This window comes from Procambarus clarkii, chromosome 22 (assembly GCF_040958095.1).
Source record: "Procambarus clarkii isolate CNS0578487 chromosome 22, FALCON_Pclarkii_2.0, whole genome shotgun sequence".
Classification (NCBI taxonomy): domain Eukaryota; kingdom Metazoa; phylum Arthropoda; class Malacostraca; order Decapoda; family Cambaridae; genus Procambarus; species Procambarus clarkii.
In genome coordinates, this window is record NC_091171.1 from 10588428 (window position 1) to 10616057 (window position 27630).

Here is a 27630-nt window from a genome sequence, read left to right on the forward strand (position 1 = left end):
GTGGTCACCACACACATGGGTGACGAGACAAAGTGGTCACCACACACATGGGTGACGAGACAAAGTGGTCACCACACACATGGTTGACGTGACAAAGTGGTCACCACACACATGGGTGACGTGACAAAGTGGTCACCACACACATGGGTGACGAGACAAAGTGGTCACCACACACATGGTTGACGTGACAAAGTGGTCACCACACACATGGGTGACGTGACAAAGTGGTCACCACACACATGGGTGACGTGACAAAGTGGTCACCACACACATGGGTGACGTGACAAAGTGGTCACCACACATGGGTGACGTGACAAAGTGGTCACCACACACATGGGTGACGTGACAAAGTGGTCACCACACACATGGGTGACGAGACAAAGTGGTCACCACACACATGGGTGACGAGACAAAGTGGTCACCACACACATGGTTGACGTGACAAAGTGGTCACCACACACATGGGTGACGAGACAAAGTGGTCACCACACACATGGTTGACGTGACAAAGTGGTCACCACACACATGGGTGACGAGACAAAGTGGTCACCACACACATGGGTGACGTGACAAAGTGGACACCAATATGGTTACTGAGGAGAATACCACCAAACACCAGAAACAACTCTTATGTAACAAGAGCAGTATACATGACCCGGCTACACATCTCCATGGATATTAAAAATATACTTAAAAATATATTGTAAAGGATTTCTTAAACAGTATTAATATCTGCCAAAATTATATACAAGAATTAGATCATTTATGAGGCAGTGTGGTGCCAGCGTCCGCTAGCTACGTTGAATATTTCAGAGTCCAACTTACCGTGGATAGACCCCTTCTCTGGACCGCTCCTGGTGAACACACCCACAACAGTACTTACCACTTTGAGAGGTTATACCTGGAGATGGGTGGGACTGTTGGCAGCCGTGGAGTGAGGACGTTTCTCGACCCTCCGTGGCTGTTGGAGTTGTTTGCTGTTTTGGTCGCCAGGTGGTGTGGGCGTCATTGCCCTACCAGTTTTGTTGCCTGCCTGGCTGCGTTGACGTGGCAGTTCTGACATGGGGGGCCATCTTCCTCCTGTTCAGCGTGTGAACTCCGTGGGCCTGGAGTTTACTTGTAAGGCTGGTTATCCGACCATCGAGATGGTGATGTGTGACATGCTTCGTGTTCCGGTGGAAGCTGTTTACGGTGTGGAGCTAGTTTCGGCCCATCGGGTTGTTATTAAGTTCGTGGGGGAGGACGAGTACCGGGACTTCCTCCGTCGGTACGAGGGGCGTACGTTGCCGTTGCCAGACGATGCCGGCTCTGTGGCGATTTCGGACCGCAGTGGTGCTCTGACTTATGTCAGTATCCATGGTGCGCCCCTGGAATTCCCTGCTGACCTCCTCCGGCGTTACTTCGGGGGTTTTGGTACTGTTGTCAGCGTGCGGGTGAACACGCTCTCCTCGGGGCGGTATGCTGGGAGGCGTACAAACATTCGCACGTTGGGGATGCGCCTGCGGTCGGATATACCTTCTTCTGTCCGGCTTATGGGGTACTACGTCCGGGTGTATTATGCCCGGCAGCCTCGTACCTGTTTCCGGTGTGGCCTGTTGGGGCATCAGGCTGCCGGATGCTCTGAGGCCCCTGCTGCTCCTGTCAACTTGTTCCGCGACGAGGATTTCCCGCCGCTCCCTCTGGAGGCAGTCTCCGGTGATGTTGATGAGGTGGTGCGCGTCCCGTCTGCTGCTGCAGCTTCCCCGGCGGCGCCTGCCGTTCCTCCGGTTCTTGTCGTCCCTCCTCCGGTTCTTGAGGTACCGTCGGTTGGTCTGCCTGATCCTGTTGCTGTTCCAACTGCTCCCATGGGCCTTCCTGGAGCTCCCTGTGTGACGTCGCTGTCTTCTCCCTCGTCTTCTGATGCTGCGCCTGGCACTGTGTCCGTGACTCGGGTCCCGGATGTGCTTGGTGCTGGGGTGACTGCGGAGCCTCCTGCTGTGTGTGGCCCGGTTCCCCCTGTGATAGAGGCTGCTGCCGTCCTGGCGTCGGTTCCTTCGGCTCGTGGTACCCGTGTTTCTGGGTCACTTACCGGCTCGGACGATATCCGGCCGGTGCCCAAACGTTCCCGGCGTTCGTCTTCTTCCTGGGCCGACGTTGGTGACTTCAGTGACTGTAGGGCTTCGGATGTTGACAGTGTGGATACGGATGCGTCGATGTCTCCGCGGTTCGTGGTGGCGGAGGTCCATGTGCCTGCCGGTGCTGGTGCCTGTGTCTCGGACGTGCCTTCGGTTCTTTCTCCGCCGGGGGACTCTCCGCAGTGGGGGGTGGTGGCTTCCGCTGCCAGGGATGGTGTGGACTCTGGTGCTGGGCGTGGCCTGGTGGTGACGTTACGGAAGGATGCACGCCGTCCGGGTTCCCTGCTGTCGTCTGGTGGTGTGCCCGGGGCCGCGGGTACCCTTGTGGTGCGGGTGCGCGTTGGGGCCCTGGGGGACGTGTTGCCGGCGTCTGTGATGCCACCGGGTCACTGGTCGAAGATTGCCGAGTTACTGCTGTCTGACGGACCGGAGTGCTTTCGTGGGGGGCAAGTTCCCTTCCTGTCTGGGCGAGTGGCGACTTCTCGCCTCATGAGTTCTACCATCTGGGTCCCCAGTTTGCAGGTGTTTGTTGCCCCGGTTCCGGATGTTATGGCATCCCCGGTGGATGGACGAGACCCTTGGCAATGGGTGCTCTGGGGGGCGTTCAATGTAAGATTCCCGCGGGCCAAGTTCCCGGGCAAGTATGTGCTCTGATTTCTTGTGTATTTGCTCTATGACATGCTGTGTGCCCTTCTGGCTGTTTGTTTGCCCTGTTCTGTTATGTGCTTCTGCCTCTCCCTTTGTGCGTAGCTTTGCCGTGTGGCATATTAGTTTCTAGTGCTTGGCGTCACTCGTTTCGCGTTTTGGCTTAGCATTTCGCCTTTCCTGGCTTTGCGATTCACCCTTCACGGGTACGCCGGGGCGCATCCGATCCCACGATCGTCGTCGCCCCTAACTCAACAACAACAACAACATATACCTGGAGATGATTTCGGGGCTTAACGTCCCCGCGGCCCGGTCCTCGACCTGGGCCCTCCCTGATCACACTGATTATTAAATTTTCACATCCTCCTTTCCTCAGTTACCTGAACTTATCTGAGGTTACCTGAGTTACTTGAGTCTTCCTCAGTTACAGCCTATTGTGAGACGCGCCGTGTGGCTGAGTCCAGCAAAGAGAGGCAGACTGTTTCATGTTTAAGGTTGCCAACTTGTTCAGGCAACTTTCTATTGACAGGACAAGAATATATGATAAAACTCAAGTAATTACCATACTGGGCCTCACTAACATATTACAGGTACAGTAAACATCAACATGTTCTACAAGCAGAACATTCAGTAACAAACAGCAGAGAACATGCAGAAAATAACTGCAGAAGAAAAGTTTAAAAGTCGTATCTAACAGGTAGGAGAGGCAGGTGAAGGATGAGGAGGCAACAACATGAGGGAGGAAGAAGGATGAGGAGACAACATAGGGAGTGAGGAGGAGGGAGGCATAATGTGAGAGAGGGGGAGAGGGGGAGTGACTGACCATCCGGCGCCTGTTGGTCTGCGTGACGTTGGTGTTAAAGTCCCAGCTGGCCTCCATGAAGCGTGTGCACATGGCGCTCGCCTCAGCGTCGTACCCTCGCAGGAAGTCGATGGCTTCGGCCTCATTGGTGTTGTTGCCCTGAGGGAGAGAACCACCTGAGTCAGTCTCTACATTGTTGGAGCCCTGAGGGAGAGAACCACCTGAGTCAGTCTCTACATTGTTGGAGCCCTGAGGGAGAGAACCACCTGAGTCAGTCTCTACATTGTTGGAGCCCTGAGGGAGAGAACCACCTGAGTCAGTCTCTACATTGTTGGAGCCCTGAGGGAGTCACGTGAGCGAAAGTTCCAAATAATACAAATTACTACAACAAATCCATAGTGTATAATCCTCGACAACTGCCCTCTAACTCTAACATAACAATGTAGGCAGCATACTAGGACTCAAGATTAACAGAACAGGAACCAAAATTTTGATATTTATAACAGAATTATACTAAGAAAGTATAAGGTACTCCCGCCTTAGCTAAAGTAAGACTACCCTGCAAGCTTGTCACGGACACACAACTATACTTACACAAAGGTGTGTAGTCCGTCCACATCCCGAGCTCCTCCCACCACCACCACTACACTCCTCACTCAACACTAACCTGGCACAGCTACAGACACTGCCAAACAAGGCAATAAAATAACCCGCAAAACACTGCCCACCATGTGACCAAACTATTCAGAAGCTCCCTTTATAATTCCCTTTGCACGAGACAGGAAGCCTGTGTATATTTGTATATACTTTAGGCTTGTAGAGAGGTATCCAAGAGTCAACTATTGACCTTCCCCCAGGAGGCAATCCCACGACAGTGGCATGCAGGAACATGACAAAGTTGACGCCCTTGCTAAGGCTGCAGTAAATAAAGACAGTATTGAACGGAATCTTGAGTTATCAAATAGGTCCCTTAAAAGTGTCATTAGACGAGAACTCCTGGATGGATTTGAAGAAAGTAGAACAGTGCAAACTGGAACTATCAGGTCCATTTGTTCATCACAATGAAATGTGTGAAGTAAAACATGTGTATGGGGCAAGTAACAAAGTCAGTAGACTAACAGACGTTGTCACAGCTCGTATAAGACTTGGCTACAAGTATCTCTGGCAGTTGGGCTTGCGTAATGATCTAGATGAAGTAAAGTGTAAAGTGTGTGGACAAAGACAGGGACACACACTTGAGCATTATATCTTGCACTGTAGTAAAATTTAGTCATTTAGATATGAATCTAAACATACGTTGAAATGCACATGAAGTTTGAAATGTTAGACACTCGCCACCTCCCTTATAAAAAAAAGAAGAGCAAGCTTAATTTAGATACCAAACCCCCAGACATCGTGTCAGCGAGGCGGACAACCATACCATAACTTACAATATATTCTATATTTCTGCAACTTTTCTTTCACGTGTGCCTCTCCCACATCTTTACTCTCATAACACAGAAGTGTCTGACCTCATATATGGCCTGCCTGGTAGACTGCTCTCTACCTTTTCTTCCAAAGCGTTGGTTGGAGAAATTGGTGGATTATTGTTCATTTTCGTGGTTTCTTTCTGCGCAGCAGGAATAACACGGAGAGGCGCAGCAGGAGAGGCGCAGCAGGAGAGGCGCAGCAGGAGAGGCGCAGCAGCAGGAGGAGGAGGAAGAAATAAACAAGTGATACAAGGAGACGGCGACAACACCAAGATGGAGGAAATTGAGAGAAGGTTGTAAACTTAATTCTTTAAGTGGCATCACCAGACATGGACACGTGACCGTCCGCTGGTTCACGGGCTGGTGACTGAACACGTGACCACACGGGCTGGTGACTGAACACGTGACCACACGGGCTGGTGACTGAACACGGGACCACACGGGCTGGTGACTGAACACGGGACCACACGGGCTGGTGACTGAACACGGGCTGGTGACTGAACACGGGACCACACGGGCTGGTGACTGAACACGGGACCACACGGGCTGGTGACTGAACACGGGACCACACGGGCTGGTGACTGAACACGGGACCACACGGGCTGGTGACTGAACACGGGACCACACGGGCTGGTGACTGAACACGGGACCACACGGGCTGGTGACTGAACACGGGACCACACGGGCTGGTGACTGAACACGGGACCACACGGGCTGGTGACTGCACGGGCTGGTGACTGAACACGTGACCACACGGGCTGGTGACTGAACACGGGACCACACGGGCTGGTGACTGAACACGGGACCACACGAGCTGGTGACTGAACACGGGACCACACGGGCTGGTGACTGAACACGGGACCACACGGGCTGGTGACTGAACACGTGACCACACGGGCTGGTGACTGAACACGGGACCACACGAGCTGGTGACTGAACACGGGACCACACGAGCTGGTGACTAAACACGGGACCACACGGGCTGGTGACTGGACACGGGACCACACGGGCTGGTGACTGAACACGGGACCACACGGGCTGGTGACTGGACACGTGACCACACGGGCTGGTGACTGAACACGTGACCACACGGGCTGGTGACTGAACACGGGACCACACGGGCTGGTGACTGAACACGGGACCACACGGGCTGGTGACTGAACACGGGACCACACGGGCTGGTGACTGAACACGGGACCACACGGGCTGGTGACTGAACACGGGACCACACGGGCTGGTGACTGAACACGGGACCACACGGGCTGGTGACTGAACACGGGACCACACGGGCTGGTGACTGAACACGGGACCACACGGGCTGGTGACTGAACACGGGACCACACGAGCTGGTGACTGAACACGGGACCACACGGGCTGGTGACTGCACGGGCTGGTGACTGAACACGTGACCACACGGGCTGGTGACTGAACACGGGACCACACGGGCTGGTGACTGAACACGGGACCACACGAGCTGGTGACTGAACACGGGACCACACGGGCTGGTGACTGAACACGGGACCACACGGGCTGGTGACTGAACACGTGACCACGCGGGCTGGTGACTGAACACGGGACCACACGAGCTGGTGACTGAACACGGGACCACACGAGCTGGTGACTGAACACGGGACCACACGGGCTGGTGACTGAACACGTGACCACACGGGCTGGTGACTGAACACGGGACCACACGGGCTGGTGACTAAACACGTGACCACACGGGCTGGTGACTGAACACGTGACCACACTTGCTGGTGACTGAACACGTGACCACACGGGCTGGTGACTGAACACGGGACCACACGGGCTGGTGACTGAACACGGGACCACACGGGCTGGTGACTGAACACGGGACCACACGGGCTGGTGACTGAACACGTGACCACACGGGCTGGTGACTGAACACGTGACCACACGGGCTGGTGACTGAACACGTGACCACACGGGCTGGTGACTGAACACGGGACCACACGGGCTGGTGACTGAACACGTGACCACACGGGCTGGTGACTGAACACGGGACCACACAGGCTGGTGACTGAACACGGGACCACACAGGCTGGTGACTGAACACGGGACCACACGGGCTGGTGACTGAACACGGGACCACACGGGCTGGTGACTGAACACGGGACCACACGGGCTGGTGACTGAACACGGGACCACACGGGCTGGTGACTGAACACGGGATCACACGGGCTGGTGACTGAACACGGGACCACACGGGCTGGTGACTGAACACGGGACCACACGGGCTGGTGACTGAACACGTGACCACACGGGCTGGTTCACGGGCTGGTGACTGAACACGGGACCACACAGGCTGGTGACTGAACACGGGACCACACAGGCTGGTGACTGAACACGGGACCACACGGGCTGGTGACTGAACACGGGACCACACGGGCTGGTGACTGAACACGGGACCACACGGGCTGGTGACTGAACACGGGACCACACGGGCTGGTGACTGAACACGGGACCACACGGGCTGGTGACTGAACACGGGACCACACGGGCTGGTGACTGAACACGTGACCACACGGGCTGGTGACTGGACACGGGACCACACGGGCTGGTGACTGAACACGTGACCACACGGGCTGGTGACTGAACACGGGACCACACGGGCTGGTGACTGAACACGTGACCACACGGGCTGGTGACTAGACACGGGACCACACGGGCTGGTTACTGAACACGGGACCACACGGGCTGGTGACTGAACACGGGACCACACGGGCTGGTGACTGAACACGTGACCACACGGGCTGGTGACTGGACACGGGACCACACGGGCTGGTGACTGAACACGGGACCACACGGGCTGGTGACTGAACACGGGACCACACGGGCTGGTGACTGAACACGTGACCACACGGGCTGGTGACTGAACACGGGACCACACGGGCTGGTGACTGAACACGTGACCACACGGGCTGGTGACTGGACACGGGACCACACGGGCTGGTGACTGGACACGGGACCACACGGGCTGGTGACTGAACACGGGACCACACGGGCTGGTGACTGAACACGTGACCACACGGGCTGGTGACTGGACACGGGACCACACGGGCTGGTGACTGAACACGGGACCACACGGGCTGGTGACTGAACACGTGACCACACGGGCTGGTGACTGAACACGGGACCACACGGGCTGGTGACTGAACACGTGACCACACGGGCTGGTGACTGAACACGGGACCACACGGGCTGGTGACTGAACACGTGACCACACGGGCTGGTGACTGGACACGGGACCACACGGGTAATGTTTTCTCAGAGTAAATGAGAGAAATGTAGCAGTTTATAAATTATTCACCATCATTCACAATGATGAATTAACACATTGTGTAAACATGAATTTCTAAGTTAGTTAAGCCTAGTTTTAAACATGTGAGGAGTAATAGCCATATTTAGGTTAGGTTGCTAAGCTTGTTTTCTTTCAATTTAAACCCGTTTTATTTATTAAATTGTTTATTAAAAGGGACAGATCAATGATTCTAGCACTTGTTATCTTCGTCACTTGGGAAGGAGATTGAAAACTATTTTCTTTATAATATTAATTTTACACCATTACTGGGCCTGACTAGCGTCGTTCAGCCCGTGTTACAAATTACCTCGCTTTTTGCTCGTTTAATACGGCCAAAAATCGCCTAATTGGAATTTTCACAAAAATTAACATTAATTTTCCAAAAGAAATGGACCTAAAGCAGCACGTATTGGGCCCTCTGGTAGGTTAGAGGAGCAGGAAATTCTCCTAAGGTTTCAAAACGCTATGAAAACCGTTAATTTAACTTTGACATGGGAATAAAAGAAACATGACCCAGCATTAAAACACCTGTACCCACCGGCAGGAGACGACTCCTAAGGAGTCGTCTCCTAAGGAGTCGTCTAACAGGAGACGACTACTTTTAGCAGGTCGAGGGCTTTTCCTTCCTTTATATCATAGTAGTCTTACCCTACTAGATTTCCCTAGATTAACAACCAGGTGTCTAATTACTGTTGGGTGAGCAGGGCCGAACAATTGCGGATTGGCGACCAATCAATTCTCTCTGGACAGGACTCGAACCCAAACCAAATTGCTAGCAAGGAACCGTGTATTACCACTGCGCCACCATGGACAGACTAATAGCAGATAGGCTACCTCCATCTATAACCATACAAATATTTTAGAAAATATAAAGTGATCGAGAATAATTTGCATTAGCTAATTGACAGTTGCTATGGCGGGGCCCCCATGAGTTGAAGTTTACTGTGTTAGCCTAGGTAAGTAGACTGGGCCGTTGGTCAATGGTTTCCAAATTGGGGCGTCGCTCGTGGCCCAGACAGCAGGGCGTCGCCACTACTTTACGATGTGTGCCCACACTCAAAAAGTAATTCGATCCGCTAAACATCCACTCACCTTTGGCTTGTTTCACACCGTGTACCTGAACAACACTGTGTTCAGTCTATGGCGGCTGAACTACGCTACAGGTCAAGGACAGGTTTAATAAATTCCTTCCAGTCATCCTGCGTAGTAGTATGAGCCGGTGTATTATTGTTGTGGTGCTGGATACTAAGGTTAGGATCCACCACCATAAATGTTAGGACCTTCATCAACCGTGACGAGCACCAACTGTTTACTCCGCCTCCAGTGTTGTGGCATTTATAGTGCCCGGGGTAAACACTGCAGTCTCATTACTTTATATAGACTCATTACTCTATATATACTCTAGTATATATAGAGTACATCAATGCTGTTGTCTCATTACTCTATATATTTTTGTGAAGTGTGTTTACCAGGCTAAACACTAGTGACTATATTGCATGATAAGCTACGCTAAGGTTTAACAAATAAGTGAATGGAAAGGTGATTGAATCTCGGAAGTATCTCCAGCTTCATCTTGGGGGAGGAACCAGTCAGACGAGTCCGTCACTCAGGTATTCCCCGAAGCCCTAGCTCCCTCGCCACTTTTTGTATTACAATTTTGGACCATTTGTTGATTGTAGGTATACTAGAGGTTTGTTAAGTTGTGTGGTCATGCATCTATGAGGACCTGTAGGCCTATAGCTCATCTGATTATGAGCCTTCATTTCATTATGAACCTTCACTTCATTATGAGCCTTCACTTCATTATGAGCCTTCATTTCATTATGAGCCTTCATTTCATTATGAGCCTTCATTTCATTATGAGCCTTCACTTCATTATGAGCCTTCACTTCATTATGAGCCTTCATTTCATTATGAGCCTTCATTTCATTATGAGCCTTCACTTCATTATGAGCCTTCATTTCATTATGAGCCTTCACTTCATTATGAGCCTTCACTTCATTATGAGCCTTCATTTCATTATGAGCCTTCACTTCATTATGAGCCTTCACTTCATTATGAGCCTTCACTTCATTATGAGCCTTCACTTCATTATGAGCCTTCACTTCATTATGAGCCTTCACTTCATTATGAGCCTTCACTTCATTATGAGCCTTCACTTCATTATGAGCCTTCACTTCATTATGAGCCTTCACTTCATTATGAGCCTTCACTTCATTATGAGCCTTCATTTCATTATGAGCCTTCACTTCATTACAAATTCTCCCCACTCCACAGTCTTGAAAAAAATAGCTTAATAATCTTATGCCTTTGAATTGCCGATTGATTGTTACTGTAATGCTATTTGTTGTGTACACAAATGATATGACCACACGTACATGGCTGAGTCACAGGCTACGTATTTAGTCAACTGGTAGCAAGCAAGTATTTGGAGTACATCCGGGGCGACACCTCCAGGTTTTTCGCCGGCTGGACCACTCATGGGTTCTCCACTCAAGAGGTGGGGGACACCCCACTTTTTTTTTTAATAACGCATTTAGGTGCATTTGTGCAGCTGCCCTAGACTATATGAGGGGGAGTACAGAGTGTATAAAAAAAAACTAGCTACGCGATGCTAAAAATCCCCACCACACAGGATGGTTAGTCATTCAAAGGCATGTGAACAGTAGTCTGCACTGGCAAACTCTGGGTACATTATGAGGATATCATCATGAACACGAGTGAATACAGATAGCAGCGCCCCACTACTGCTCGACACACTCCTGTAGTCAGACGCAGTTTAGAAGCCTACAGTGCAATCGTTATCAAAGCCGGCTCACAACCGACCGGTGCACTCCTGTGTTCGATTTACATGTAGGGCGAAACGTTTGGCCACGTTTATTTCTACCTTATGCTTCTGTTTATCTAGCAGTAAATCTGTACAACACCTAGCAGGCTTCCTGTCCCCGACGAGGGGAAACCCTCCCGACAGTCATGCCACTCACACGGGGGGAACAACTGCTATGAATGCGTCCCGATCCTTCAAGGAGGCCGCGGCGCAGCTGGCCGCTCACACCGTTCCACAACTCGCTACAACTAGTTTTCTCGTGCACCATTTTATCAGAATTAAGAATCTTAATCCAAATTTATAATAAAGCACATATGAATTTTCTGATGGTCATAACAGTTTAAGAGTAGATTTTATTCCCAAACATCTCGCCTGTAAAGACTTACATAGCCTCACGTGACTACTGTTTACAGCATTTATATGGATTTCCCAATACCAATATGGTGCATTCTCAAACAATCTGAGGAATTTAATCATAAGCAATAAACTCTATAAAAATCACATCTTTGATGAACACTTAACATTGACCTTTGCCATCAAAATAGCCCCAAAGTCAGCTAGTTTCTTAACAGCATGAACTTCTGGGTGCTAATCTAGGCAATTAAGTCCACTGAGGCCTCCCAACATCCGCTACAACCCTAGACTACGTATGAACTAACATCACAGCCCTTCTCACTTTTGGCATAATCTCTGACAGAACAACTCATCACTATTCGATCTCCCTCTTAGCAAACATGGACAAAATTCCGTCTCATACTAAGAAAATAACCTTCAGACTACACAGCAAAGCAGTCATAGGCAATCTCATAGATGGGTTTCGTAATATAAACTGGGAACCTGAACAAAACAATACACAAGACATAACATCATTAACCAATAGGCTCCTCACAGAAAGCCTAGCCTCTTACAACTGTTGTCTTCTCACCAACATGTAACTGTTAAAATATTAAACAACCCCTGGCTCACTAATGGTTTTCTTACAGCAATTAACAAGAAACATGAATATGAAAAAAAACACAGGACTGGCCTAGTTGCAAAAGAACAAGTAAAAATATACTCATCAACACTTATTAATATAATAAGATGAACTAAACATACCATTGTGAAAACGCATTTAAAGAAGCAAAAGGAAACATGAAAAGCACATGGGAAAACCATCTCTAATATCCTAGGGCCCAAACAACACTCAAAGATTAAACTCTCTAAATAAGATAATAAACTGACAACGCATTTATAAACTGCAGTTGAATATAATGGTTTACTTTAATCAGCTGGTGCTAACCTTGCCACCTAACACCCCAACAACCGACACACGTCACTACATATCTCAGACAGCTGTCCTAACTCTACTCCTTTTATCAGTCAGCCCCACACACATTATATCCATAATTCACTCATTCAAACCTAAAGCTGGCCACATTAGTGAAATACCAACTATGATGTACAAAAGTAGTGATGGAGGGATGATGTATGGTGATGGAGGGATGATGTATGGTGATGGAGGGATGATGTATGGTGATGGAGGGATGATGTATGGTGATGGAGGGATGATGTATGGTGATGGAGGGATGATGTATGGTGATGGAGGGATGATGTATGGTGATGGAGGGATGATGTATGGTGATGGAGGGATGATGTATGGTGATGGAGGGATGATATATGGTGATGGAGGGATGATGTATGGTGATGGAGGGATGATGGGGGGGGCCTGGGGCCTGACAGCTGAGTGGACAGCGCTTCGGATTCGTAGTCCTGAGGTTCCGGGTTCGATCCCAGGTGGAGGCGGAAACAAATGGGCAAAGTTTCTTTCACCCTGATGCTCCTGTTACCTAGCAGTAAATAGGTACCTGGGAGTTAGACAGCTGCTACGGGCTGCCTCCTGGGGGGGGGGGGGTAACAAACAAGAGGCCTGGTCGAGGGGGACGCTAAGCCCCGAAATCATCTCAAGATGGAGGGATAATGTATGGTGATGAGACTGATGACCCGGAACAGATGACCCATGCTCCAGTGATGAATAAATAAAATAAACACGATCCAGTGAATAAATGAATAAACACGCTCCAGTGATGGATTTATTCATTGTTTACATCAACGTCATGTGGCCAGCTTTGCCCGAAGAAAAATGCTTCTTAATAATTCATTGTTATTTTATATTGATGTGATGATTGGGAACAGGACAATAGCAAAGTGCAGTCTGCAAAAAGACTAGAAATTCGTTTCAAAATACGAATTTATAAGATTTTCGACCATAGCTTATGAAGATAGCTTTAGACACTAGAGGCACGAACCTAATTTACCTGTGTCACTATAATTTGACATTGTTCTCTTAATAGCATTCAACTGACGTTAATGACCGGAGATCAGTTTTGTTTTAGTATTATTATTATCATTATTAACATCTTTATTGACAAAATTAATTACAATTTTGCCTAATCTGAGGATTTTGATAGTCTTATTAAAGTGAGGATAATGGTGGTATTCACTGTCACGCAGGACAGAGGGTCATACATAAGACAATAGGTCTAAACTGTAGGCGGAAGCACATATATATCATGATTATAATTTTTGTTTTAGTGCAATAATTCTGGCGGGTGGAAGGGTCGGGGTGGACGGGACCTTGGCATTCTTCACAGGCCACAACTGTTATCATCATCACCACATATTTCTCTGAAAATCATCGTTGCTCTTTGTATTTTTCTGCAATCGCCGAGTACAACTGTCCAAGGCTAAGAACAAGAGACTTGAGAAGTGATCACAGTCTCACAGCTTGGTGAGTTTGCAGTAAATCAGTAGCGGGTTCGGTGGCGCGCGAGCACTGCCAACGCTGGGTACAAGGAGCGTGGGGCCAGGTAGTGAGGGAACCGTAGCGTGTCCTCCAGTGTGTCGGCCTCGCCACCTCACCCTCCCCACACCGCTAAAACACCAAGGTTCCTACATCACTCTGCCAGGACATCACATCATTCCTATATAACAAAAGCAACATTGTGTCACGTTTTGGGACTCATTATAGCCCGTGCTACATGGACATTCTGTTCAGAGTAACTGAAACTAAAACAAAAATATGTGTCAGTTGAATTGTTAGAAATCGTACGTAATGGAACTTCCGAGTCTAAATGGTTTCAAAGAACAACCACTCATTAGAATGATGGGACTGCACGATGTGTGTAAAAATGAAAGAGTACAGCACTTCCTTCCACCCTGGCAGATAGTACCTTTTGACATCCTGACGCCTACATACCCCACCAAGAAACTTATCACAAACAACCCTCATGCTCAGCTTGCTGCTAAACTAAGCACCCTAGAACACATTCACAATATACAAACTAAAAACAACATCGCACAGACCATATACACTGACGGATCACTCAGTACAGCTACAGGGAGGGCAGGAAGTGCTGTTATTGCTCATCAGCCCGATGGCAGCACAATTCAAAGAAATATAAGGATTAGTAACTGGGCATCCACAATGCAAGCTGAGTTGGTAGCAACACTGGTAGCACTCGAAATTATTGACAACACTGAAGTAGACATTAATTATTTCTTACTCCCTTTCCTCGCTACTAGCAATAAATATTTTGCAATCAATAAATAACGTGCTTTTCTCCGAAGCTAGACATAGATATATAAGCATATTTAATAAGAGGTAAATATAAAAAGTTGTGGATTCCTTCTCACATCCCGCCTGCAGGACAACCCGTTCTCGCACTTTCATATAGTCAATATTGACTTATTAAATACGTGCATATGTGACATACTAATTTATTGTGAATATTTTAGTTTACCTTGAAAAGTTTCATAGAAAACACCGACCTTACCTAACCTTCTTAGTATGTTAAGATAAGCATCTTTTTGCTTCGTAATTACAATTATTACTTAACCTATTATAGGTATAGGTTAAGTAATAATTGTAATTACGAAGCAATAAGATGCTTATCTTAACATACTAAGAAGGTTAGGTAAGGTCGGTGTTTTCTATAAAGCTTCTCAAGGTAAACTAAAATATTCACAATAAATTAGTATGTCACATATGCACTTATTTAATAAGTCAATATTGACTGTAAGAAAGTGCGAGAACGGGTTGTGCAGGAACATGACAAAGTTGACGTCCTCGCTAAGGTTGCAGTAAATAAAGACAATGTTGAACGGAATCTTTAGTTAGTTATCAAATAGATCCTTGAAAAGTGTCATTAGATGAGAACTCCTGGATGAATTTGAAGAAAGTAGAACAGTGCAAACTGGAACTAGCAGGTCCATTGTTCATCTCAATGAAATGTGTCAAGTAAAACATGTGTATGGGGCAAGTAACAAAGTCAGCAAACAGACGTTGTCACAGCTCGAATAAGACTTGGCTACAGGTATCTCTGGCAGTTGGACTTGTATAGGGCTCTAGATATCTATATAGGGCATTATATCTTGGACTGTAGTAAAATTGAGCCATTTAGTGATAAATCTAAATGCACGTCGTATGAAATGGCAAACCATTTTATTGATAAGGATAAAATTCCTGAAATCCTTGCACTGTATCCATATGTATCGCTCCCAGTAGATAAACGACATAGGAGAGTAAGAAGCAAGTAGTGTATTGTGAAGACTAATAGTGACAAACAGCAGCTCACCTATGACTAATATCTTCATAGCTCAAACAATTATGTATTAGTGATAACCATTATACATTAATTGTAGATCTTAACTGTAAATATAAAGCTATTGAAATAGAACATTCCCTGTAACTAGCTGACATTATAATTACAAGATGTTAAGGATATATGAAATTGTTAATGTAATAATCTCCGTTGAGGTCTGATAAAGATCTTTTGTGCCCTCTATAATCCTTTTTGGGCTACCGCTCACAGGATGAGTATGGGGTGCACAATAATCTAACCGCCTTTGGCGGCACCAATAAAAAATCAGTCAGTTATTCCTATACTCGCCGGTATGTGCTTAAAAGAGTAAGCTGCTGCTGCTGCTCCTGGTATCCGTCTTCCAGTTGCAGGTAACCATTTACAACGACTACTGACCCTCTTGCTACTCTTTTAATGTATAAAAACCCTTTTCACCACCGCCCACAGGATGGGTATAGGGTGCATAATAAATATATGAAATGTGTAAAGTTAGCTTTAACTGCCTTTCCCTTCGGCTCTCCACTTATTCACTATTCTTACGCTGAAGAAGTGCTTTCTTATATTCTTATAACTCATCTGAGTTTCTAATTTCCACCAATGACATTTTGTCCTAATCATGTTCATGCTTAACATTTCGCGTTTGTCCATTTTGTCGATTCCTCTAAGAATAGTGAACATGGTACTTGTCACATATGGTCTTTTTTTCCAGCGTGGTGAGATCTAGCACTTTTAGCCTTTTCTCGTGACTCAGTCCTCTAAGCTCAAGTACTAACTCTTTATTAAAACTTGGCTTTTCCTAATTTTTCCTTTTTATTTTTTCAAGTGGAATTTCCATCTGAAAAAATAGTGTTAACCTGAAAACGGGGTGTTGCGTAGGGTTAACAGATGTTTCTATCATCTGACAGACTTATTTCTTTATTGTGTTAAAAATAACTGTCATTGGACTAGTCAACAGCCGTGCAGCCTATTACCACCCAACGTCTCATGTAAAACGTACACGCACTGATTTATTTATATATAAAAAAAAAAAACGTTTTGACTTCAAATGTAAAACCTTAGCCTATTAAACACTGACTTCAGTTTCTGAACCCATTATGGAACACACTAACCTTGTGTTAAGATAAAATGCTAAACCAAAATTATGAATAGACTGTTCATGTACATGCTATATAAAAAGAGTGTAAATAGCTTATCAATGCTTTAACTTAGCTGAACAAATATTGGGGTTTAGTTCGTGAACGTTTGTGCAATTGCAAATTTTTCCACTACAGCTTGCACGGTGGGTATGGGTTTCATTATAAAGTATTATGACTTTGCATTAATGCAACTGGAATTTTATAATCATTTAGAAAAACCAAAAAGCTGCGTTTTGGAAGATATAAAATAAACAAATACTTCCATCCCTTCATAAAACTATACAAAATAAATAAAGTTTTGTACCGAAACGTCGTCGTCCCTTCACCTAGTGTGTGGTCTGGTCAACATACTTTAGCCACGTTATTGTGACTCATCGCCTGCAAAACAAATAAATATCCTTAAGAACATACGTGCTTCGTTTGCTGCTCTTCATAACACCGATTCGATTCAAGGTTCAAACAGAAAACTGGACAGTACGTCACTTTCGTGAGGCGATTTCATTTCAAATTACATCCATTTTTGGCCATAGCGCGCATACTAGCGAAAAGCGACGTTATTTTTAAGAGGACGGGATGCGGGAGAACGGGGTGGGATGTGGGCTCCAAAGCCTCACGGACCCTAACTTGAGAACACATTCCCCCACAGGAAGAGTCTGGAGAGGCATTATAAATGAACTTTCTCTTCTCTGTTATAATAGGTGTTTCATCACTTGCGACGGCTGTTACAAAATCCAGATGAATTGTTTGAAATATTCATACTAGTATTTAGGAAAATATGCATTACCAATAATCAAACAAATGACTAACAATGCAAGCTAGCATTATCCCTATTGTTGCAATTTGTTTCTTCCCCGATTTGTGGTTCAATTCAGACTTACGAATTGGCTGAATATTTTATATTTATATTCTGTAATGAAGGGAAACTTTCCCATAATGAGGCCTCGCCTCGCCTCACCACAGCACACAATGACCCCCTTTCCCGCCCTCATCAAAGCCCCCCCCCTCCTCATATTAGCCCCACCTTGCCTAATATGTTTACATCATACAAGGGCCCCTCCTCACCCTCATGGATCCACTCCTGGCTTCCCAACAGCCCGTCCTCCTAATATTTCCCAACGTCAAGAAACTGTCGTATTAAAGTGCCCTTATCCAAACCTACCAGAGAAACCAAAACAGAAAAAGGGACAATATGTCAATTTCCCGAGTCGCTACCATGTTCTAGAACAATTTTTGGTCTTAGGTAGCATATACATCAAAATGCAACGCTCTATTAGGAGGACGTGTTGTTCCCCAGAGACTCCGCCACCCAGCACCACGTTACAGTCTACTACGGGCTCACCATAGCCCGTGCTACTTGGAACTTTTGTTCCGAGTGGCTGAATTTAAAAACATAACAACCCAGCACCAGCCTGTGATCACTAGCGCGGTGCCTGCGTAAGGAATGGGAGTGACCTTGACGCGCTGCTCGGCGGAACCTCCTTACTACTTTTTACAGCGCTGTGAGTTGTCTCCGTCCCTGAATGCAGTTATATGGCCTGGCCTGGAGGTGAGGATGGGTGTACAAAGCTCTGATGCAGTTTGTAGAACTGATGCGTGAGGAGGTGCTTGTAGCTGGCCTCGAATGGATAAGTAGGTGAGTTTGTATGGCTCTAATGTAATTATAATGGACTCAGAACTAGGCAACCCATCCTCCTGTTTAAATACTACTTTTGTAACTATGTTGACCATCGTACATATATTGACGTAATGGACAAATAGTAGAATTTTGTACAAAGCCCGAAAAAATAAAGCTAAGAACCAAACTTAAACACTAAGTCCTAGTATAGCACATTTATGTACTATATTAGAGCCTCATCGTATATTAGGCCTAGGTTTTTATTATTATTTTTTTATTTTGTTTTTATTATTTTTATTATTAGGTTAGGTTTTATTATCAACAAATACAAAACCTTTTCCGGCTTGTACGAATTCAGTAGTACTAAATTCAATTTTATAATTGTCCATTACTTCAAAATATACGATGGTCCACATCGTTTATAACATACTATCTAAACAAGTTACGGTGGTTGCCAAGTCTTGTTATCAGGCTTTGGCAACCCGTCCTCAGACAAAGTTCATTCCATCCAGCGGTCGACCCAAAGACGCATTCATCAATTTTATCAAGCAGTTCATTTAAAATAAAAATTTTCTCAATTATAAATTAACATTGTTTATATATTAGTGTACTGTGCATATTTAGGCACTGGTTCGGTTAGGTGTTTAGGTTCTGTTGTCGATTATTTGTAGTATGGTGTGAAGCATTTACAGTGTTGTGGTTCGAACAAAGTCGTCAGTATCAATATTAAATATGCTAAATTATTTTATATGTTTGTTAGATCTCTAGTTGATTATCATGCCTTGCACCTAATTAACTTCCCCGCCTCTGTGTTGGACAAACTTGAAGTAGTACAGAATGAGGCCATGAGGATAATTCTTGGTGCCCCAAGATGCACAAGAATCATCAGAGAAGAACTGAAGCTTCTAACCATACTAGAAAGAATCATGTAAGTCAACACAACCTTTTGCCTTAAAGTCATGAGAGACCCTACATCTTCTGCATTGCTCAAAGACTAATTATTCAGTGCTGTTAACACCCTATTGACTGGTGCCAACATACCGACTCACTCCTTTTATGATAAATGGCTGAGCAAAAAATCCCTCCAATTTCATCAAACTCAACATTCCTTTTAAGTACAATCTGTCTCCGATATTCCTCTTTATCTGTGCCTCACCATTCAAGAATAATACACACCCGACACCAAGAAAGATAATGAGAATGTTGCTCTTCTCAAAGCTGCCACACTTGAAACAATTGCCTCCTCCATTGAAAATATAAGATCTCACGAGCACTGTGTTTACACCGACGGCTCAGTCCAATCCTCTACAGGACGGACTGCAGCAGCATGTAGGTTTTATAGAAATAATATCTGCACACAGTCAGTGTCAGGTTAAACAACGGGCTGACCTACACATTGTCTTGTCGAATCATCTCTGATACGCAACCTACCTAACATGAACCTTAGTCCTGGCTTTGTTGCTGTTGACTCTTCCCTTTCACAGTACATACTCAAATGTTCCAACCTGTCTAACAAACGTGACTTAACAAGCCTACCCTTCCTTCCTTCTATCTTTCTTTTTCTTGTTTTCTCATACAATCCCTTTCTTATTCCTATGATTACACCTTACCTTCCGTACCTTTTCCTTTGCTCTAATCTTCCTCTGAGATATCCATCTCCTCACCTCTCTCTATTTACTGCTGAGTGAATAGTGCATTAGGTGAAAGGAAACGTGCCTAACCATTTCAGTTCCGCTCCTTGAAGAGCGTTTAGCAATACCCAACATGATAACTTTACCAGCCCCAATAACAAGTACAACCACTACCAGTCACACGCGGAAACGGGCGAGGCTTGGGTATGTTACACCTGAGAATACTCGCCCCTCCCGCACGCTCCGACCTTGCATACACTCCTGCACTCTGTGGCCGACCTTAGTCACTCCTGCAATCTGTGGCCGACCTTGCATACACTCCTGCACTCTGTGGTCGACTTTGCATACACTCCTGCACTCTGTGGTCGACTTTGCATACACTCCTGCACTCTGTGGCCTACCTTACAGACACTCCTGCACTCTGTGGCCTACCTTACAGACACTCCTGCACTTTGTGGCCTACCTTACAGACACTCCTGCACTCTGTGGCCTACCTTACAGACACTCCTGCACTCTGTGGCCTACCTTACACACTCCTGCACTCTGTGGCCGACCTTGCATACACTCCTGCACTCTGTGGCCGACCTTACATACACTCCTGCACTCTGTGGCCGACCTTGCATACACTCCTGCACTCTGTGGCCGACCTTACAGACACTCCTGCACTCTGTGGCCGACCTTACAGCCACTCCTGCACTCTGTGGCCGACCTTGCATACACTTCTGCACTCTGTGGCCGACCTTACATACACTCCTGCACTCTGTGGCCGACCTTGCATACACTCCTGCACTCTGTGGCCGACCTTACAGCCACTCCTGCACTCTGTGGCCGACCTTGCATACACTCCTGCACTCTGTGGCCGACCTTACAGACACTCCTGCACTCTGTGGCCTACCTTACATACACTCCTGCACTCTGTGGCCTACCTTACAGACACTCCTGCACTCTGTGGCCTACCTTACAGACACTCCTGCACTCTGTGGCCTACCTTACAGACACTCCTGCACTCTGTGGCCGACCTTACAGACACTCCTGCACTCTGTGGCCGACCTTACAGACACTCCTGCACTCTGTGGCCGACCTTACAGACACTCCTGCACTCTGTGGCCGACCTTACAGCCACTCCTGCACTCTGTGGCCGACCTTGCATACACTCCTGCACTCTGTGGCCGACCTTACATACACTCCTGCACTCTGTGGCCGACCTTGCATACACTCCTGCACTCTGTGGCCGACCTTACAGACACTCCTGCACTCTGTGGCCGGCCTTGCATACACTCCTGCACTCTGTGGCCGACCTTACAGACACTCCTGCACTCTGTGGCCGACCTTGCATACACTCCTGCACTCTGTGGCCGACCTTACAGACACTCCTGCACTCTGTGGCCGACCTTGCATACAATCCTGCACTCTGTGGCCGACCTTACAGACACTCCTGCACTACGTATTAGAAGGTGACAGAACTTCTACCTATAGATCTCAAACTACAAACTCTCTCCCGAACATATTTTGAATTTCTTCAGTTCTGGACTGACATTCAGTTATTTCAGAAATGTGCCAAACTTTGGCCTAAATATATAATGTTTGAACTTAGTTAAGATAATATACTTTGTTGCTGACATATCCTTGTAAGAGTCGACACTCGCTTCACAACAAATCCTCACGTCATTACCAAGATAACATTGTCCATAAGGTGTATTTAAAATCCGAAACCTTTATGTAAACTTAGCATAAAATCGTCAACCCGTCCGTCTAACACAGCGTCGCATTTTGACGTATACACACTCTAAGGCCAAAAATCGTTGTACTAGAAGATCATGGCGGTTCGCGAAATTGATATACTGTCCAGTTTTCTGTTTTGGGTCCTCTGGTAGGTTAGGATAAGGGCGCCTTCTTTCTTGACGTTGGGGAAACCTTAGGAGGACGGGCTGGAATATATACCTATTATATCTTGTTGGGCTCGTGGACCTGGTCACACGGGGTGTTTCCTCGGACCCCCGCGCCCAACACTGCCCATTGAATTACAAAATTTAACGAGGAAAGAAAAGTACAAAAGTAAATGAGCTGTTTAAGTATGAGTCGTTGAACGGTTATAATCCGTTTGTAAGGACATAAGCCCCTTTGAACCAGACTACGGATGGTAGCTGTGTGAGTTATGAGATATATTACCAAGACTCCTCCTGCCCTTACACACAAGGAAGGTGGACCACTGGGGCCCCAAGTCCTTATCATGCTTTCACTCATGCTACTTTCAATTTTGTATTAATAGTTTTTTAACAGCATTGCTTAACAAGTCTAGGTTTGTTTACTAGAAGCAAACACATTCCGTTTGTTTAACGGTAACGATAGCCGTTTGTGCTGTAATTCACTACTGCTAAATTTACATGGCTATATACAATTATATGCGTAAGTATCCACTAGGAAAATGAAACGAAAATTCCGAACGTTCAGGTTTCATTTTCTTAGTGGTTACTTACGCATTACGCATAAAGTGTTTTTTGTGATTATTCTTACAACATTTTATACATATATAAAATATCCGTTAGGATTCGCCAGATAAAACATTCGGGACGCTGCAAGAGATCGCGTCCTTGCCATTGTTGAGAAGTCCGGCGAGAGGTCATGGAGGCCCCTACACCAGCCAGCACAAACACTCACCTGGACACCATTGGTGGAGAAGATAGCGGCACGGGTCCCCAGGAGTGCACCACACACCACAAGTGCCCTCACCACACCTGCGTCCGTCCTCCACCGTGTCATGGTGGCAACTGCCAGTACGGTGGCCAAGGATGGCTTTATACCCTCTCCCGAGGTTGGTTACTGCACCGCGCTTCCTCTCCCTATACCTTCCAACTTCTTTCACTTTCTACCCTTTTGATTATATATATATCTTTCATCTTCTGATTACATAGGAATTATTTTTGTATGTTTTAAGTATTGTGGCATATCCGACTTTATTAAACGTTGCCGTTCATATGACAACGGAAGTAATTATATGTGAGGGATGTAGATCAAGCTAGAGGTGTCCTTGTCAAGGTTATGATCTCCGTACCAGCTTTGCGTACCGAGAAACTAACATGTTTTGGTACCCATGAAACAAAGACACTTTATGCGCAATTTTAATGCAGATTTTCTTTTGTCAAGAGAAGCAACAACTATGTCATGTTGCAATTTAGAAACCGACATGGTGATGTTATCACTAGCTGCACGATGGTGATGTTATCACTAGCTGCACTATGGTGATGTTATCACGAGCTGCACTATGGTGATGTTATCACGAGCTGCACTATGGTGATGTTATCACTAGCTGCACTATGGTGATGTTATCACTAGCTGCACTATGGTGATGTTATCACTAGCTGCACGATGGTGATGTTATCACGAGCTGCACTATGGTGATGTTATCACTAGCTGCACTATGGTGATGTTATCACTAGCTGCACGATGGTGATGTTATCACTAGCTGCACTATGGTGATGTTATCACGAGCTGCACTATGGTGATGTTATCACTAGCTGCACTATGGTGATGTTATCACTAGCTACACTATGGTGATGTTATCACTAGCTGCACTATGGTGATGTTATCACTAGCTGCACTATGGTGATGTTATCACTAGCTGCACTATGGTGATGTTATCACTAGCTGCACTATGGTGATGTTATCACTAGCTGCACTATGGTGATGTTATCACTAGCTGCACTATGGTGATGTTATCACTAGCTGCACTATGGTGATGTTATCACTAGCTGCACTATGGTGATGTTATCACTAGCTACACTATGGTGATGTTATCACTAGCTGCACTATGGTGATGTTATCACTAGCTGCACTATGGTGATGTTATCACTAGCTGCACTATGGTGATGTTATCACTAGCTGCACTATGGTGATGTTATCACTAGCTGCACTATGGTGATATTATCACAAGCTGCACTATGGTGATGTTATCACTAGCTGCACTATGGTGATGTTATCACGAGCTGCACTATGGTGATGTTATCACTAGCTGCACTATGGTGATGTTATCACGAGCTGCACTATGGTGATGTTATCACTAGCTACACTATGGTGATGTTATCACTAGCTGCACTATGGTGATGTTATCACTAGCTGCACTATGGTGATGTTATCACTAGCTACACTATGGTGATGTTATCACTAGCTGCACTATGGTGATGTTATCACGAGCTGCACTATGGTGATGTTATCACAAGCTGCACTATGGTGATGTTATCACTAGCTGCAGTAGGAATACCTTACTGGAGCGACACCGTCCCGCCTGACAAGCCTCGCACGCAGACAGGTGATTACCTCACTGTAACAGCATCTACCTGTCTCTACCTCACTGTAACAGCATCTACCTGTCTCTATCTCACTGTAACACCCTCTACCTGTCTCTACCTCACTGTAACAGCATCTACCTCGCCTTAACCGTCCATCTTTCCTCACGCTCCATCCTTGCTTGCGCTCTCTGAACATAGCCTCTTCCTAATGTGCATTTTAATTAAAGTTCGAACTAAATCACTCATTCAAAAATATCAAATATTATGATTTTCACCAAGTTAAATTTTATTTTATTTTGTTTATATATACAAGAGTTGTTACATTGTTGTACTGCCACTAACACGCATAGTGTTTCGGGCCGGTCCTTAATCTAACATATCAGGTACGGTGAAAAACTGCATTGTAGCAAGGTTTTATATCAACAATATATATTGACAGGTGATTGCATTGGTACTTAATTATTCTTAAGTACCAATTTTGGATAAGTTAGTAGTACAAGATGCACTGTGAGTTTGAAACACAAGGTATAAAACTATGAGGAAGAAATTAGGTACTTTTTGGTTTTACTTTTGAACAGACCAAAAGTTGGACAATTTTTTAATTCATCAGGGAGTGAGTTCCAATGACTAGGCTCTTTTATTTGCATGGTGTGTTTGCAGATTTACCTCGACTCTGCGAACATCAAAGATATATTTATTTCTGGTGTGGTGCTCATGGGTTCTATTACACCTATCAAGGAAAAGTTTTAGATAAAGATTAGCATTTAGGAACAAGTTGATCAAACCACACACTAGAAATTAAGAGACGACGATGTCTCGGTCCGTCCTGGACCAATATCAAATCGATAGTGATGAGACGAGATGATTGATGAAGATTAAGCCACCCAAGAGATGGCACGGGCATGAATAGCCCGTAAAGTAGAGGATGGTACAGGCAAAAATATGGTAAGAGGGTGAGGTGAGGAGCAGGTAAGAGAAAGTTTTATCTTTTCATCAAGAGAAAAGACATTCATCGTTTTCATCAAGAAAATGATGAATGTAAGAATAAGGTAAGAATAGAATGAATGTAAAAGTAAAAATTGGATGAATATAAAACAGTAAAGCATAGGATGAATGTAAGGATAAGGGAAGAAAAACAGTAAGGTAAGAATAAGAGGAAAGGTAAAAATAAGAAACAGTGGTAGGAATAAGTAACAGGGACAAAGCTTAAGTCAATCACGTTTGTTAAGAAGGTTAGAGCATTTAAGTAGGTACTGTGAAAGGGAAGAGTCAACAGCAACAGAGCCAGGCCTAAGGTTCATGTTGGGTATGTTGTGTATCAGAGGTTCATGTTGGGTATTGTTAAGAAACTCCAGGTAGCCTAGTGAGTAGGATCTACCTTTTGAGAGTTAGTATACACACCTGACTAAATTTAGGAATCAGGGGAAGTAAATTAAGTAAACGTCAGTGAATTATGACTAAATAGAAACGAGCAGAGGACGAGTATCATAGAAGCGAGTGGGGATGAGATGTCGACTTTTTGTCATGTGACGTGACGTGGGCGGAGGTCGTAACACGTCACTAGAGTTGCGAGAGTCGTCGAGGGTAGATGTACGACGTTTCTATGCTTATAATTGCTTGCTCGATCGTGTGCTCGGCGACCATTGACAATGTCAATGGATATTGGTTAGAAATTTTATGAAGATAGTGACAGTATATAATGAATTAAAGGTGATATAACATGCTGGAGGCAAGAGCCACACATGCCTGCTTGCCTGAGGTCAGTGAGCGACTGAGGTGGGAGGGACACCTGATGCCCCTCGGAGGATGATTTCAGTGTGGACTCGTCCAGCATGGGGGAGTACCCATCTCGGTAAGACCGGCGCGGAGTGAAACTTCGGATGGCCAGATTTAATGTAACATATATATTTGTTGTTTGTTTTATTAGGAAAACATGTTATTATGGCAGGGTAATGGAATTACAGGTTTGTGTGGGGAGAAGTTCGTGGAGGAGCTTCGTGTCTGGTGAAGATTACATGATGGAACTTCAGGTGTGGAGTTGAACTTCAAGTGTGAAGTAGAACTTCAGTGGTAAAGCAGAACAAAAGTGGTAGTGTAGAACTTCGAGTGTAGTGCAGCTACATGTTTTTTTTTGTTAAGCCGCATAGAAGAACTTCACAGGCGTTGAATGGAACTTCAAGTAGTAGCAAATATTGAAGAGACTGCAGGAATACCTACCTGATTTCAAGGACCCATAGACAGATGTTCTTAGTGGCGGGTCTTAAGACGCAGAACAGGGAATTGTATGGATACCATGATATATATGAGGGAGTACTTGATTGCATATGGCGTGAGTGACGCAATGTAAGGTGAGTGATTATTTTTCTTGTTGAGGATATTGTTATATGCAAGTTACCCAGCCACAAGCAGTGAGAAGGCTGAGGGTGAAAAATTGAGCAGCAGCCTAGCACAGTTTATTTGGTGAAGAACTGCTATTATATAAATGTTGTTATTGTTTGTAGAATCCGATGATACTATGTTGTTTTATTATTTCATTCTTTGTATTGTCATATAATAAATGTTTGTCTGTAGACAACTGATTTTTTCTCTTTTCCTGGTGAGGCTTTCTAGGATGAGAGAAACGTTTGCAGATCAGTTGGCAGTGGACAGTAATATCACAAAGGAGAATTAGGAGATCGGCCAAAAACAAGGAGTGTGGGGAAGTCACGGCGTGTGTATTCATGACCAATAGGCTAGATTTTTTCCCCAAGTAAAGGTGATGTTGAACCCTTCTCTGAGTATACAACGATTCCAGGGTGATCCTCCATTATACACTCTTGTGTCCATTATTGACTGATTGACGACAGCAGCTGTGTAGCTGCAGGGTTGATTTTATTTTATCAGGGAAGTGGTAGGGGGTTTATGTTCGCTAGTAAGTAAAGTTCAGTATCAAGTTTATAAAATCCCTGACCCCCTGATAGTATGTTGGGTATCAGAGGTTCATGTTGGATATGTTGTGTATCAGAGGATCATGTTGGGTATCAGGTTTATGTTGGATATGTTGTGTATCAGAGGATCATGTTGAGTATTAGAGGTTCATGTTGGGCATGTTCACCATAACGACGTCTGTGAAGAGTAGAGGCAGGAAAGTTTATTTTAAAGACCAATCTATCGGGATAATG

At 45.7% G+C, this 27630-nt stretch overlaps 1 protein-coding gene and 1 long non-coding RNA gene across 2 annotated transcripts in view; one reads left to right on the forward strand and one right to left on the reverse strand.

Moving 5' to 3' along the window:
- The window catches only part of LOC123757374 (angiotensin-converting enzyme), a 149393-nt gene extending 126450 nt beyond the window's left edge, over positions 1-22943 (reverse strand). Inside the window, exons 1-2 of the mRNA XM_045740930.2 lie at positions 22842-22943; positions 3583-3720 (exon numbers count right to left, since the gene is read on the reverse strand). Coding sequence (XP_045596886.2) covers positions 3583-3720; positions 22842-22943 — 240 coding nt within the window. The remainder of the gene's footprint in view (positions 1-3582; positions 3721-22841) is intronic.
- On the forward strand, positions 18019-26705 carry LOC123757386 (uncharacterized). Its single transcript, XR_006772745.2, has 3 exons — positions 18019-18570; positions 22730-22995; positions 26434-26705. It is a non-coding gene; the product is annotated as an uncharacterized lncRNA (long non-coding RNA).
- The last annotated feature ends 925 nt before the right edge of the window (positions 26706-27630 follow it).